Here is a 14,866-nt window from a genome sequence, read left to right on the forward strand (position 1 = left end):
CCTCTTCTCTAAAGCAGCCCAACATGGCCCCGCCCCCTTTGTTGAGTGTTCTCAGGGGCGGGGTTTATGTAAATTTTAGGGTTTGTGATGTCACTGACCCGGGAAGAAGCTCATTGTAGCCCCTACCAGCCATTAAAAAGTGATTTCTGTAAAAGGAAATATCTCCTTTACACACTAACTAAAGTTAAAAAAGTGAAATCAAAATGAACCACCTCTTTAACATTCACAAGCAGCTATATTACACACGTCATATCTGAAAAAGCATAATAGGGGCACCAAAGAGATGTTAGTGAAGAGGTTAATCAAACCCAAACCGCACCAACACACACACCCTCGCCAGCACCTTCATCTTACCTCACAGAGCTGAAGGAACAGAGACACAATTAATGATGCTACGAACACTGATGACATTTCAAAGAATAAAAAGTTGCATAGAAAAGCATTTCTACCTGTGACTTCGTGCCCGGTGTCATCGGATTACTGAAGTTGTTCAAGTCCCAGATGTATATTTCTGAATCATTGGCTCCTGACGCGATGAGATTACTCTGACAGAGAGGAAAATACACATGAGCGTTTGCAAACGCAACACCAGATGTGAGCGAATCTTAAACGAGACTGAGCTCTACCTGGAAGCGGTTGTAGTCGAGGGCGCGCACGGGCCCCGTGTGTTTGTTGGACTGTCCGATCACGGTGTCCTCTCCCGCGGCGAGAATGACATCCGGGCCGAAGACGGTCACGCTTCCGTTCTCGCAACCTCCGATGAGCCGCCCCGACGAACCCGACGTGACATCCATATCAAACGCCACCCAGATCAGACTGTGAAACCTGCGAACACACAATGAGATCATCACAAATACACAAACACCCAGACACTATACGGTAAATTAATGTCTGATTATTAGCGGTCACATGGCACCTATTGTATCTGTTGGCGTTCTTATTTTAAGTCTATGGCAGCCCACAGAACCGCTTGCGGGAAAGTTATAAAATTTGGCACACTGATAGAGGACAGTCCCAACATTAAATACAGCAAATTTAGTGTCTCTAGATCAAACTCTCTAGCGCCACCACTTGTCCAAATTTTCACTCATGTTTACACTTACAACTTATGAACCATACGGGTTATGGTGCGTTCACACCAGACGCGAATGAAGCGTTAAGCGCGAGTGATTTACATGTTAAGCCAATGCAAAGACGCGAATAGACATCCGGAGGCGCGAATGACGCGGTGCAAATTGAGTGTTTCGGGCGTTTGACGCACATAACGTGTGATTCGCGAGAGTTGCAAAAATCTGAACTTTGGCGAATATTCACGCCGCGTTAACCAATCAGGAGCTTGCTCCAGTAGTGACGTGATTACGAAGTAGCGAGTGGAGGCAGAAATCCGAAACAACAATGGAGGACAAAATCATTGTCGCTGTATGTGGATACCCGGAGCTGTACGATACATCTTCATACTTTTATAGAAACAGGAATAAAAAGGATCTTGCTTGGAAGAAAGTGAGTGAGGAGGTCGGACAATCTGGTAAGTTGTAAAAAACGCTCTTTACTCAATTTGAGCTATATATTGAGACTACAAGCTAGCTAAAGCCGGCAAATTGAGCTTATTCGCTGTATTTTACAACTACTTTCCCGCTGACGAGTTGATGTGTTTATTCAGAGGAAGTGTGCAGAAAGAAGTGGAAGAGTCTGAGGGACACATATTTAAAGGAGAGCCATGACGCTAATTCGCATCTGTTGTGAAGTGAATTTCAGGCATGAATGAAGCGAGTAAACTCAAAATGTTCAAGCATCCAACTACGCGCGAAAAGCGTGATTTATTCGCGCAAGTGGTGTGAACGCCCCATTAGAAACAAAACTTTTTTTTTTTCTCTGATGCCTTGGCTCAATACGATTCAATTGCACCTTATGACGTCATTTTCCATCATGAAACTTTTCCCGCCAAATTTTCCCGCCAAAAAAACTCCTCCTAAACGGTTGCTCCAATTTTCATGAAAATCAAATGAGATCATCTTCAGACAATGCTGGCAAAAAATTATCAAAAGCTTTTTTGATAAACCCAACCATTCTCAAATAACGCGCAATAATATCTTTGCAATGCTTTCGCGTATTCTGACCAAACTTGGTACATGTCATCACAAGCATGACCTGATTTCGATACAGCGCCACCTACTGGTCTGGAGATAGCAAAAATAGCTATTTTTGCTTATAACTTCCGAACGGTTTGGCCAAAATATTATAAAACTGGTCTTGTTAGATTTGTCCATTTTGGGCATCGGCCATTTTGCATTTTTTGAATGCATATCATAGCCTGCGTCTCAATGTGCATACTATCCATGCTAAATAGTATGTTACACTAGTAATATTCAATACTATTTAGGGCGGATAGGGTGGATAGTATGCACATTGGGATGCAGGGTTAGTGTTTTATTACAAAACTCTATATGGGTCATCGGCACAACGCCTTGAAGGTGCCTGAGAAGTTGAGACAGCGCCACCTAGTGGTGAAATCAAATATTCATATGCTCATAATTTCTGATGTGATATGGGAGTCATCTCTTAGATTCCTGAATCCTTGCCGAGTCCAACGATACCTAACATGCTAGGTTTCGCCTTATGGTTTGTGCAACGTTGCGATTTAGCGTTAAAACAACATTCGCGAATATCTTTGAAACCGTTAGTCCAATCGAGATGAAACCAGCATAGGAAATTCAGAAACATAGGTTGTTGGCTAAATTTTTAAGCCCAAATGGCAAAATTTTGCAAAAAAAAATGCAATCAAAGTCATTTTTCATGTGTTCATACATATACTTGTCTGTAACTCCTAAACGAAACGAGATATTTTCACCAAATTTGACACACTTATTTATGGGTATACCCTGAGGACACACACAAAAAAGTGGCGGGATTGCTATAACTGAACAAAATACTAAATTGCCACTAAATACAATAAAGTATATGAAATAAAATACTATATTTTACTGTTTGCTTCTTTGTACTTGGCCCCAATATTGCAGCAATATTTTATAGCTATAATTATTAAAGAAAACGTCGTCAGCTTTTTTCAAAATTTCCGATTTCAAAACGCTGCTTCAGAGCTTTACGAATCGAATCAGTGAATCGGAGCGCCAAAGTCACGTAATTTCAGCAGTTTAGCCGTTTGATAGGAGATCCGAATCACTGATTCGAAACAAAAGATTCCTGAAGCTTCATGAAGCAGTGTTTTGAAATCGGCCCATATAGATATTGTTGAGAAATCGTTATTTTGTTTTTTGGTGCACAAAAAGTATTCTCATCGCTTATAATATTAAGATAGAACCACTGAACTCACATGAACTGATTTTTAGTACCTTTATGGATCTTGAGAGTCTGAATGTCATTGCTGGCTATGCAGGCCTCACTGAGCCATCGGATTTCATCAAAAATATCTTAATTTGTGTTCTGAAGATGAACGAAGGTCTTACAGATATGGAAGGACACGAGGGCGAGTAATTTATGACAGAATTTTTATTTTTGGGTGAACTAACCCTATAAATCAACAGCCCTAATATGAATATTAACTCTTTAAAAGAAGCTGCAGTGAATCTGACAACTGCATGAACAAATAACCAGCGAGAAAAACTGGAAATGGTATTTAAATAATACGCCATTGTGAGAAAATGTGACAGTTGCTGAAAATAGACAAAGTGATGTTTAACATTCCAGTGAAAGTGACAGACGTGTCAGAAACATGATCACACGAGTGTTTGTGTGTGTTAGATCATTCATGCAGAGTGACGACACTAATTCTGCTGCTATACCGGTTTTTTCTACTACTGAATCGCTGTTGGGGAAACATAAACATCAATTCACTTTCAAGGAAGAGAGATACACAAACTGTAGTAAACCCATCTCTTTATTTCAAAACCAAGTCGTGTTTTCCGTTCAGTAATATTTTGCATTTTTAATTAGAATGATTTCTGAAGGATCATGTGACACTGAAGACTGGAGTAATGATGCTGAAAATTCAGCTTTGATCACAGGAATAAATTACACTTTACTATATATTCACATAGAAAACAGCTGATTTAAATCATAAAAATTTTACACAATTTTACAGTATTTTTTTAATCAAATAAACACAGCCTTGATGAGCAGAAGAGACTTCTTTCTAAAGCATTATAGGATTAGTTCACTTTCAAATCAAATTTTCCTGATAATTTACTCACCCCCATGTCATCCAAGATGTTCATGTCTTTCTTTCTTCAGTCGAAAAGAAATGAAGGTTTTTGATGAAAACATTCCAGGATTTTTCTCCTTATAATGGACTTCAATGGCCTCCAAACGGTTGAAGACGGAACGGATCCTGGAATGTTTTCATCAAAAACCTTCATTTCTTTTCGACTGAAGAAAGACAGACATGAACATCTTGGATGACATGTAGGAGAGTAAATTATCAGGAAAAGTTTATTTGAAAGTGGACTAATCCTTTAAAGCTAGTGTATGGTAACCGACCTGTTGGAGGTGGGCAGAGTTCCTCTGAGCTTCATCTCCATGGATGTATCAGCAAAATCCATCTCAAAGATCTCCAGAGCAGAGCTGGTGTTGAAAGACGCGTCTAACTGCTGCGCTGCGGTGCCTGCAGATACGAGACAGTGAAGATGAGATTATTCAAGCATTTTAAATGTAAAAAGATGCTGTCATTCACTCCAACAACACAGGCTGAAGGTGAAAACTAGGGCTGGGTAAAAAAATATAGATTTCTCGATTTTAATCGATTCTCATTTTTACGAACCGATATCGATTCTTAAATCCCAAGAATCGATTAGTCTAGTCTGTTTTCAGTTGATGAATGAGCAGAATATGTAGCTCCTCCCATCCAATAAATCATAATAATCTTTGTTACTTTTGATATGAAGCAAAGTCTCAGATTTCAAATGACGTTCATCTTATTATGAGATTCAAAAAATAAATACCGTTTTGGCGCTGTTTAATGTGGCGTGACAGATCGCTTTAGCGCCTCAGTTAAAGAGAAGCATGTGATCATCCTCTCCTCCGCTTTAATACCAGTTACAGCGAAATAAACATGAACATCTGAAGGTATGTTAAAATATACAGTACAACTTACTGAAATCCGTATCATGTCTCGTGTAATCGCTCAATCAGTGTTTCAACTTCAATAAAACAGCTTCAATGTCACGTGACGTCACATTTACCTCAGAAAAACATATTCAGTGACCATAAACTCATTAGTCAGCTAGAAAAGTGAACTCTAGATAAACTCTGATAAATATAGCTATGCACCGTTACATATTCATTATCATGTTCTTCAATATTTAATGCATGTTTGAATAAATCAGTTATGACAGCCGCGATTTAAATGTTTATGTTTAAAAAAAATGAATATATGATTATGTAATTCTAAACTTTATTTATAATAAAAACATCATTGAGTGTAATTTAAGTGTTTGTATATAAATAAGTTAATTTAACCTTCAGTATTATTATAGTAGCACCAGCTGACTCTCATGTTTACAGCATTAGTGGAGAGATTTTTTTCCTCTAGAAAATTTGCCATGTGCTGAAACTGAAATACTACATCCAAAATAATCGATATCGAATCGAAATCGTAATCGAATCGAATCGAATTGTGAAAATTGTATCAATACCCAGCCCTAGTGAAAACACACACATAAACACAGATATACCTAAAGCCAGGTACGCGGGATGCTGTTTGGCAGGACTCCATGCCTGTGCCGCCGTCCTGAGGATCTCCTTCACCCTCATCTTCCTCCAAACTCCTGTGGAGACAAGAGCATGAAGAGTCATGTGATGTACCTGTCAGCACTGAAATGTCATTCCTTGCACTAACAATGTCAGATCAAACTAAAGGACCTGAAACTGACTCAATATTATGTCAGATAACATTACTAACAAAATATTCCCTCAATAATCACAGAAATTACATAAACAGCAGCACTAAACTCAGGTATGTGTGTAATACACAATATATCATCTCTCACACAAAAACTATCAGTATTTTCAGATTTATTTATAATCCTCATAAACTGTATGTGTAATAAATGTCGTGTAAAGTGGAAGTATATGTTTATTATCACGTTTATTCCTGATTATTATTCCTGTTAGCGTTAGCATTAACCTGCTGCTCACTACCCGCGCTTCAAAACGCTCAAACACACCGATCACACCTCAGTTACACACAATAAATCATCATAATCTCGAGTTTATCCTAAAAACGCCAAATTATACTGAGTGTTGTCTGTGTACTTACGGTTGTTTGTGATTATTCGTCTCGTTTGTGTGTTGATGAGAGTTCAGCGGCGCTCCTCGCGTCACTCATGGAGAATGTAGTCCGGTGCGGAATTGTAGTCCAGTACGGCAGCTAGCGAGGGACAGTATTTACGAAATGATTAAAACTCCAAAAACATGATGAACCATCTGCTCGACTCGATTTATATTTCTACTCATGCCAACAATAAATAAATAATTAAACAAATAAATAATGTAAACTCGAATTATATACAACTTTTTTATTTTTTTAACATGTAATGGTGCTCTTATTGCATTTTATTCAGACCTTTTAATTTAATATTGTCTGCTGACAAAAAATTTAACTATTGAAAATAAACTGAATAAAAGTAAAATTGTAGTCCGGTACGGCAGCTGGCGAGAGACAGTATTTACGAAACGATTAAAACTCCAAAAACATGATGAACCATCTGCTCGACTCGGTTTATCTTACTCATGCCAACAATAAATAAATAATTAAACACATAAATAATGTAAAAAGCCAGTTTAACTCGAATTATATACAACTTTAATATTTTTTTTTAACATGTAATGGTGCTCTTATTGCATTTTATTCAGACCCTTTAATTTAATATCGTCTACTGACAAAAAAAGTAAATAAAAAAACTATTGAAAATAAAAGTAAAATATAAAATATTAATGCATGAATCTGGCTCACATCCAGACAACAGACACTTTTATGCTCTCTTTGTTTAGAAAATAATGTCTGAACAGTGCTAAAGAGAGATTATAAAAAGCTGATGACAGTTTGTCTCATTTGAATGATACGTAAAAGCATGATAAGAAATGACAAGCACAACAGATGACATTTCAGTTTAAGTTAACTTTATTAGAGAGAAAGAAATATACACAAGTTATGGAACAGACAGGTTTTTTAGCATTAGATTTCATAATGATTGACAGTTTCTGGTTCTTTCTCTGGATCTCCACCTCTCTCCAGATACAGGTTGTTGTAAGGATACTGTTTAGGTGCCTGGAAAGAGAAAAACACTGATTAAGACATTCATTCATTGCAGGAATTACTTCGCTTTGAAATATTATGAAAATTGCTTATTCTCAATCTACTCACCACGGGCTGGTAGCAGGGGAATATCTCGCCCAAGCCAAACATCAGCATCATGAAGCCCACGAACCCCAGCAGGGTGTTACGCATGGTCCTCCAGTCCACGGGACTCGGAGACGTGTCAACCCTGTTCCTGATGTACATGTCGAAGTCATAGTGGAGCTGCAACACAAACAGAAAGTGTCACAAAACAGCCACTAATCTATGCAACCCAATAAGATGAATGCAGCAACAGTCTCCATTCTAAGTCTTGATTATGTTTGAAACATTCACTAGGGATGCATGATATATCAGCATCGGCCAATATGTTCATTTTTAATGTTATCATTATCGGCCCGATATGAAAATATGGCCGATATATAAAAGCTGATAAATAATGGATTATTTCCTTCAGATGTGCACTGTTCACCATGATGGTTCTGAATATCTTGAAATATGATTGAAAATCACTTCAAAAAGGAAAATACAGTTAAGTTCAACATGTGCAGCACAAGTCTGTCATATAAGCTACATAATATTATAATGAGAACATTATAATTGTGTGTTTGGGACATGGCTTTTAATGGTGAGACTTTTGTTTTTGTAATCAGGCTCTCTCATAAATTATATAAAAATTTTGATTTAGATTTATCAGCCAATATATCGGTTATCAGCTTTCGGATATAAAGAATTATCGGTATCGACCAAAATTGCCATATCGGTACTTGCACAATTAATATCTATGCATTCAAACACCTTAATATCTATGCATTTAATTATATTTGAGTAAAAAGCTGTAGTTTGCTGTTTTTTTAACGTTTTATTCTAATGGACAAAAAACTAGGGATGCAGTAATATGAAAATTTGTCCTCATACCAAAAAATCGTTATATTTGAAAGCAATAACTGATATATTGGCCGACTGTGATAACCGATAATTCTTTATATTTGAAAGCCAATAACTGATATATTGCCCGATACGATAACCCATAATTCTTTATATTTGAAAGCCGATAACCAATATTTTGCCCGATACGATAACCGATAAGTCTTTATATTTGAAAGCCGATAACCAATATATAATTGCCCGATACTGATAACAGATAATTCTTTATATTTGAAAGCCAATAACCGATATATTGCCAGATACGATAACCGATAATTCTTTATATTTGAAAGCCGATAACCGATATATTGCCCGATATTGATAACAGATAAGTCTTTATATTTGAAAGCCAATAACCGATATATTGCCCGATACGATAACCGATAATTCTTTATATTTGAAAGCTGATAACCGATATATTGCCCGATACAATAATTCTTTATATTTGAAAGCCGATAACCGATATATTGCCCGATACGATAACCGATAATTCTTTATATTTGAAAGCTGATAACCGATATATTGCCCGATACGATAACCGATTATTCTTTATATTTGAAAGCCGATAACCGATATATTGCCCGATATTGATAACAGATAAGTCTTTATATTTGAAAGCCAATAACCGATATATTGCTCGATACGATAACCGATAATTCTTTATATTTGAAAGCTGATAACCGATATATTGCCAGATACGATAACCGATAATTCTTTATATTTGAAAGCCAATAACCGATATATTGCCAGATACGATAACCGATTATTCTTTATATTTGAAAGCCGATAACCGATATATTGCCTGATATTGATAACAGATAAGTCTTTATATTTGAAAGCCAATAACCGATATATTGCTCGATACGATAACCGATAATTCTTTATATTTGAAAGCTGATAACCGATATATTGCCCGATACGATAATTCTTTATATTTGAAAGCCGATAACCGATATATTGCCCGATACGATAACCGATAATTCTTTATATTTGAAAGCCGATAACCAATATATTGCCCGATACGATAAAAGATAATTCCTTTTATTGGAAAGCTGATAACCGATATATTGCCCGATACGATAACAGATAATTCTTTATATTTGAAAGCCGATAACCGATATACTGCCATATACCGATAACAGATAATTCTTTATATTTGAAAGCTAATAACCAATATATTGGCCGATAAATCTAAATCCAAATTTTTATTTCATTTTTGAAAGCCTGATTACAAAAACAAAACTCTCACCATTAAAAGCCATGTCCCAAACACATTCTCATTATAATTTTTATAGCTTATGTGACTTGTGCTGTACGTTGTACTTAACCGTATTTTCCTTTTTGAAGGGATTTTCAATCATATTTCAAGCAATTCAAAACCATTATGGCAGACAGTGGGCATCTGAAGTGTCTCAGCTGAAGGAAAAGTCCATTATTTGTCTTCTTAAATATATCGGCCAAATTTTCTTATTGAGCCGATAACAATAACATTAAAAATGAGCATATATCGGCCGATACCGATATGGTGGCCGATATATCGTGCATGCCTACAAATAACAGTTTTAGATCAAAACTTGTTTGAGCACTTCAGTTTTTACATTTTAAATTTTAAAGCCTAAAAAAAAGGTTACATATACTACATCCTAATACAAATAATGTCAGCAGGGTGCTTTAAACATTATATGCTGTAGTGAAGCGTGGCATGAAAAAGTGTGCATGCTGCATCAAGCATGAACCAGGATTTATATGTATTCTTATATACCGGCTCTCCCCAGTTCCTCCTCAGATCAGGATGGTCCCACTGATACCAGGGGTCTCTCTCTTGCTGCGATCGGTTCGGCAGCATGGGGTAGTCACCATGCCTGTGCAACAACATATTTAAATGCATCACCATCCATTCAACATTTTGGTAACAAAAAAACACATTATTCATTCAAAGTGTGTGAACATGAGACAGATACTCACCCCATGCCGTCATCAGGAAAGGGCTGGTAATCTTCCAGCGTCATGTTGTATTTCTTGGCCGCTGCTGCTATCTCCTCTGGGGTTTTGGGGTACGGACCGGGCAGCATGTCCTTCGAACCACCAGAGGCTGCAACACAACACACAAACATTATTATGATTCCATATAACACACAATCCTAAGGGAAGAACTTCAATCATAACATCTGAGTTCTCCAGACAACTTTAGTAAGATTATAAGCAGATTAGAGATGTGCAATGATTAATCGCGATTAATCGTTTGCAAAATAAAAGTCTGTGTTTATGTAATATATGTGTGTGTTCTATGTATAATAATTATGTATATGTAAATACAGACACATACATGTATATATTTAAGAAAAAATGTTAGATTTATATATAAATATTTATTTAAACATGCGTATATTTCTTAAATTTATACATGTATATGTGTGTATTTATATATACATAATTATTATACACAGAACACACACATATATTACGTAAACACAAACTTTTATTTTGCAAACGATTAATCGTTGCACATCCCTAAAGCAGAAATATTGTTATGAATTTTCCAGTTTAATTAATGCATTAAATCTATAATATGAAAAAAAAAGACATCCTATAATATATAATACAACCTGGAATGCAAAAAGGCTAACAAAATTGCACATTTATTAGAAACACAAGACTAGTAAAACGCAATTAGTTTATAAAGTACTTAAAACGACACAATAATTAATCCTAATACAAAGCAGTTATCAATCAATTACATTTGTTTACAAAAACGCGTTAAAAAGTATCATGGTTTCACTTAGCCTGTTAGCTCCAGGTTAGCTCACTGGCCTTGACATGAAGGTTATTATTCTTTTTATATTATAAAACACTGCTTTTATAGCGTACATTCGCATAATAAGGTGATGGCTTGTGTATAAGACAGCACCTGCTCTCGTTCCGAGGACAATTTCCGAGATTCTCGGTGTTTTTCCTTTAGTTAGTGCTCGGGTCAGGAGACCCGCTCTGAGGGCCGCCATCTTGCCTCCCTGACACTCCACACAGTGCGCATGCGCGGACTGCTGTCAACGATTCTGCGGACACGCCCCAATGACACTGCAGCAGAAAGCGATGACCTACTGCAAAATTATACATTGTTTTGGATAAACATGAGGGCAAAATAGCTTTAAGAGTCAATATAATATAAAGTCTGATTATATGATATGGTATTGTCAATTAATGTTACTCATTCCAAATGTATATGCACATATTAAATATGTACTGTGTCGTTCATACATTAATTAATTAATTTGCTCATTCCGGTGAAGAACACAGTGTTTCTTTATTGTGACGTACTGAATTTTTATTCCCTCTCAACGCTGCACTTCTTCACGACATCCACACGATGGCAACATTGTTAGAATAATATAGAATAATATTTATTTTCTATTTTTGTTAGTAGTAGTGTTTTTAATTTCATTTTTAATTATTAAAATATTGTACAAATACATTTAGTAAATTATGTAATTATTTCTCAAGGCATATTAGCCTACGTTAAAACACTATAACGATTTAAGTTTATTAGCTGCATTTTAATTCGATTGTATTATCTGTTTAATGATAAGAAAGCTTCAAAACGTTAGTCTGAAAGATCTTAAAAATGAAGATATCTCTCAAACGTTCTCAAGTCCGTTCAGTGTGTCAGAACTACATTTCCCACAATTCCCTCCTGCCGCCGCGTCGCGTCACCGGCGTTCGGCGGAGCATCCCGAGTCTCGAGCGACGAGCAGTACGCGCAAATGATGATTTCTGTCGTTTTCATCCCATATAGGTGATGGTTACACACCGAAGAGGAATCGTTCAGTATGGCTCGTGCCATGGAATATTTCCCGACGGTAGTTCTTTAAGTGAGGCATGTCAGCTGGTGTTTCATCCATCGGGATTCACGCGCAAATTGCAGGAAGATGAAGAAGCAATTCAACCGAATGCGACAACTGGCGAACCAGACAGTGGGCAGGTAAAACACCTTCATCAGTCACAAATAACACCTCTAACAGCGATCAATCGACGTGTCATGCAAATAGAAACAGCTTTACCTGATGTATTTACATATGCAAATATTAAAATGTGATGCTTTAAATGATAATTATAGAAGCGGGCTGTTATTATGAGGTGTTTATTCGAATAAATCTGATGATAATCTGTGATGATGTGATAGAGATGGTCCTGATGTGGGCCTCTAGAGCATCCTTCACCTGTCCTGACCCCGACCCACCATATCTATCTATCTATCTATCTATCTATCTATCTATCTATCTATCTATCTATCTATCTATCTATCTATCTATCTATCTATCTATCTATCTATCTATCTATCTATCCATATATATCCTATCTATCTATCTATCCTGGTAAATCAGGTTGAATTGCAATGGACACTCTGGAAATGTGTGTGTGTGTGTGTGTGTGTGTGTGTGTGTGTTGGTTACTACGGCAACATGATGGGATGCTGTTGTGTCATTAATGCAAGGAGGCGATGAATTGCAGGAGATTCCCTGGAGATCAGTGAGTAATTACTGAGACGAGGGATGCCTGATTTAATGAAGGACAGACAGGGATCACGCCTTCATACAAGATTACATGTAGTAATTGCATAATATATTGCAATTAAATAATAAGTTGCAGAAATGGTGACCCCAGTATTAGTGTTTTAATTAAAGGGATGGTTCAGCCAAAAATTAATATTCTGTCATCATTTACTCACCCTCAAGTTGTTCCAAACTCTTATACGGGTCAATGACGTCTTTTTTTGTTGTTGTCCAAAGGCCTTAATAATAATAAAAAATAAAGCTATGACATCCAAAGTATTTACAACTAGATCTCTTTTATTGAATCCAAAAGGTTTTAATTATATTTTTCTACATATAAAGGTATTTTAAAGATTTTGAAGTGTCAAAAGGTCATTCGGTTTAACCGTCCAACACAGCCAATAAATTGTGAATTAAAATATCTTAAAATGTAATAAATGTATGTATTTTTTTAATCTGGCATGATTTTATAACATCATATATCAATATAGTGCAAAATGGTGTTAAAATTATGTGTAGAAGTCGTTGCTTTGTTATGAGAAACAATGTCCGGAAAAATGAATTTCATTGATGTCATTCGGAGTAACCAAGTCAACATCATGTGACAGTATATGACATCATTCAGACACCTGCACAGGATCACATGGTCGTGAAGCAAAGTAACTCACTCACTTTTAACTATTTGATAAATTCATGTTTTCTCTTGATCATACGCATGTCCCGAAACATCAGGTCATTCGGTGCAACCACTATAAAACATGGAAAATGTTGTAATATTTTAAAAACTTGTACTAAATATAAAAATATTTGATTGTATTTTGCTAGCTAGCTAGATATCAGCCTGTTAGCATTGTTTGCAAATATTGTCATTCGGTATAATCAAAAGTGTCATTCGGTAAAACCGAAATTTTGGTTAAACCAAATGACTTTTTTTTGTCCATCTTGTAAAAAATGACAAAAACAGTGTTAATTGATTATAAAAACCACATAATCTCATTGTAACACTTAATAAAATTAATTATATCTCCATTATGTTTTTTTTTTTTACAGTTTTAAAACCCTTATTCATTAATGACCCATGAATTATATTTATTCTGAAGAAGATATTATGAAGAATATTTGTAACCAAGCAGATCTCACCCCACATCGACTACTATAGTATTTTTTTCCTACTATGTTAGTCAATGGGGGTCGAGATCTGCTTGGTTACAAACATTCTTCCAAATATCTTCCTTTGTGTTCAGGAAAACACAGAAAAAACTTATCAGAATTTTCATTTTTGGGTGTACTGTCCCTTTAAGCTGATTTTACCACTCGACAGGTTGATCATTTATTAAGCTGAAGCTGTTAATCAGGTTATTGTGTGTGAAGCTGATCCTCGGCTCATTAATCAGCCTGACTAATATATTTCAGTTTGTTTATTACTGGCTCTGTCATTCGCAGTGAGTATCGTGTCACACAAATGCTTAAAAACTCTATGGTTACTTACATAACAGAAACCTCTGTTTAAATATTAATTACCGCATCATACATACGTCGCGGTTCCCTGGTTGAGGGTTTCACAGTGTGTGTGTGAGAGACTAACGAACTAAATGAAAATAATGTCATTAATTACTCACCCTCATGCCGTTTTACACTTACTTTGTTCATCTTCAGAACACAAATTAAGATATTTTTGACGAAATCCGATGGCTCAGTGAGGCCTGAGCAATGACATTTCCTCTCTCAAGATCCATTAATGTACTAAAACATATTTAAATCAGTTCATGTGAGTACAGTGGTTCAATATTAATATTATAAAGCCACGAGAATATTTTTGGTGCGCCAAAAAAACAAAATAACGACTTATTTAGTGATGGCCGATTTCAAAACACTGCTTCAGGAAGATTCGGAGCGTTATGAATCTTTTGTGACGAATCATGAGTTCGGATCGCGTGTCAAACCGCCAAACTACTGAAATCACGTGACTTTGGCGCTCCGAATCGCTGATTCGACACACTGATTCATTATGCTCCGTTTGTTTTGAAATCAGCCATCACTAAATAAGTCGTTATTTTGTTTTTTTGGCGCACCAAAAATATTC

At 36.1% G+C, this 14,866-nt stretch overlaps 3 protein-coding genes across 6 annotated transcripts in view; 1 reads left to right on the plus strand and 2 right to left on the minus strand.

Annotated features, from left to right (window-relative positions):
- Nucleotides 1-6,426, minus strand: part of sec31b (SEC31 homolog B, COPII coat complex component) — a 30,469-nt gene extending 24,043 nt beyond the window's left edge. For 2 of the 4 annotated variants that reach the window (XM_048170012.1, XM_048170010.1), the window contains exons 1-6: nucleotides 6,272-6,426; nucleotides 5,688-5,780; nucleotides 4,495-4,618; nucleotides 627-825; nucleotides 450-545; nucleotides 355-363 (exon numbers count right to left, since the gene is read on the minus strand). In XM_048170012.1, coding sequence (XP_048025969.1) covers nucleotides 355-363; nucleotides 450-545; nucleotides 627-825; nucleotides 4,495-4,618; nucleotides 5,688-5,766 — 507 coding nt within the window. In that variant the 5' untranslated portion in view covers nucleotides 5,767-5,780; nucleotides 6,272-6,426. The remainder of the gene's footprint in view (nucleotides 1-354; nucleotides 364-449; nucleotides 546-626; nucleotides 826-4,494; nucleotides 4,619-5,687; nucleotides 5,781-6,271) is intronic. The other 2 variants (XM_048170013.1, XM_048170011.1) reach the window with 1 other exon arrangement.
- Nucleotides 6,427-7,117: 691 nt separating this feature from the next.
- ndufb8 (NADH:ubiquinone oxidoreductase subunit B8) lies at nucleotides 7,118-11,302 on the minus strand. The gene is made up of 5 exons (XM_048170014.1): nucleotides 11,145-11,302; nucleotides 10,202-10,328; nucleotides 9,999-10,098; nucleotides 7,379-7,534; nucleotides 7,118-7,282 (listed from the first exon to the last, which is right to left on the minus strand). The coding sequence occupies exons 1-5, from the start codon at nucleotides 11,233-11,235 to the stop codon at nucleotides 7,190-7,192; spliced, it is 567 nt and encodes a 188-aa protein (XP_048025971.1). The 5' UTR covers nucleotides 11,236-11,302; the 3' UTR covers nucleotides 7,118-7,189.
- A 586-nt stretch (nucleotides 11,303-11,888) lies between these two features.
- The window catches only part of arhgap44b (Rho GTPase activating protein 44b), a 50,791-nt gene continuing 47,813 nt past the window's right edge, over nucleotides 11,889-14,866 (plus strand). Inside the window, exon 1 of the mRNA XM_048171031.1 lies at nucleotides 11,889-12,212. Coding sequence (XP_048026988.1) covers nucleotides 12,160-12,212 — 53 coding nt within the window. The 5' untranslated portion in view covers nucleotides 11,889-12,159. The remainder of the gene's footprint in view (nucleotides 12,213-14,866) is intronic.

This window comes from Megalobrama amblycephala, linkage group LG20 (genome assembly GCF_018812025.1).
Source record: "Megalobrama amblycephala isolate DHTTF-2021 linkage group LG20, ASM1881202v1, whole genome shotgun sequence".
Lineage (NCBI taxonomy): Eukaryota > Metazoa > Chordata > Actinopteri > Cypriniformes > Xenocyprididae > Megalobrama > Megalobrama amblycephala.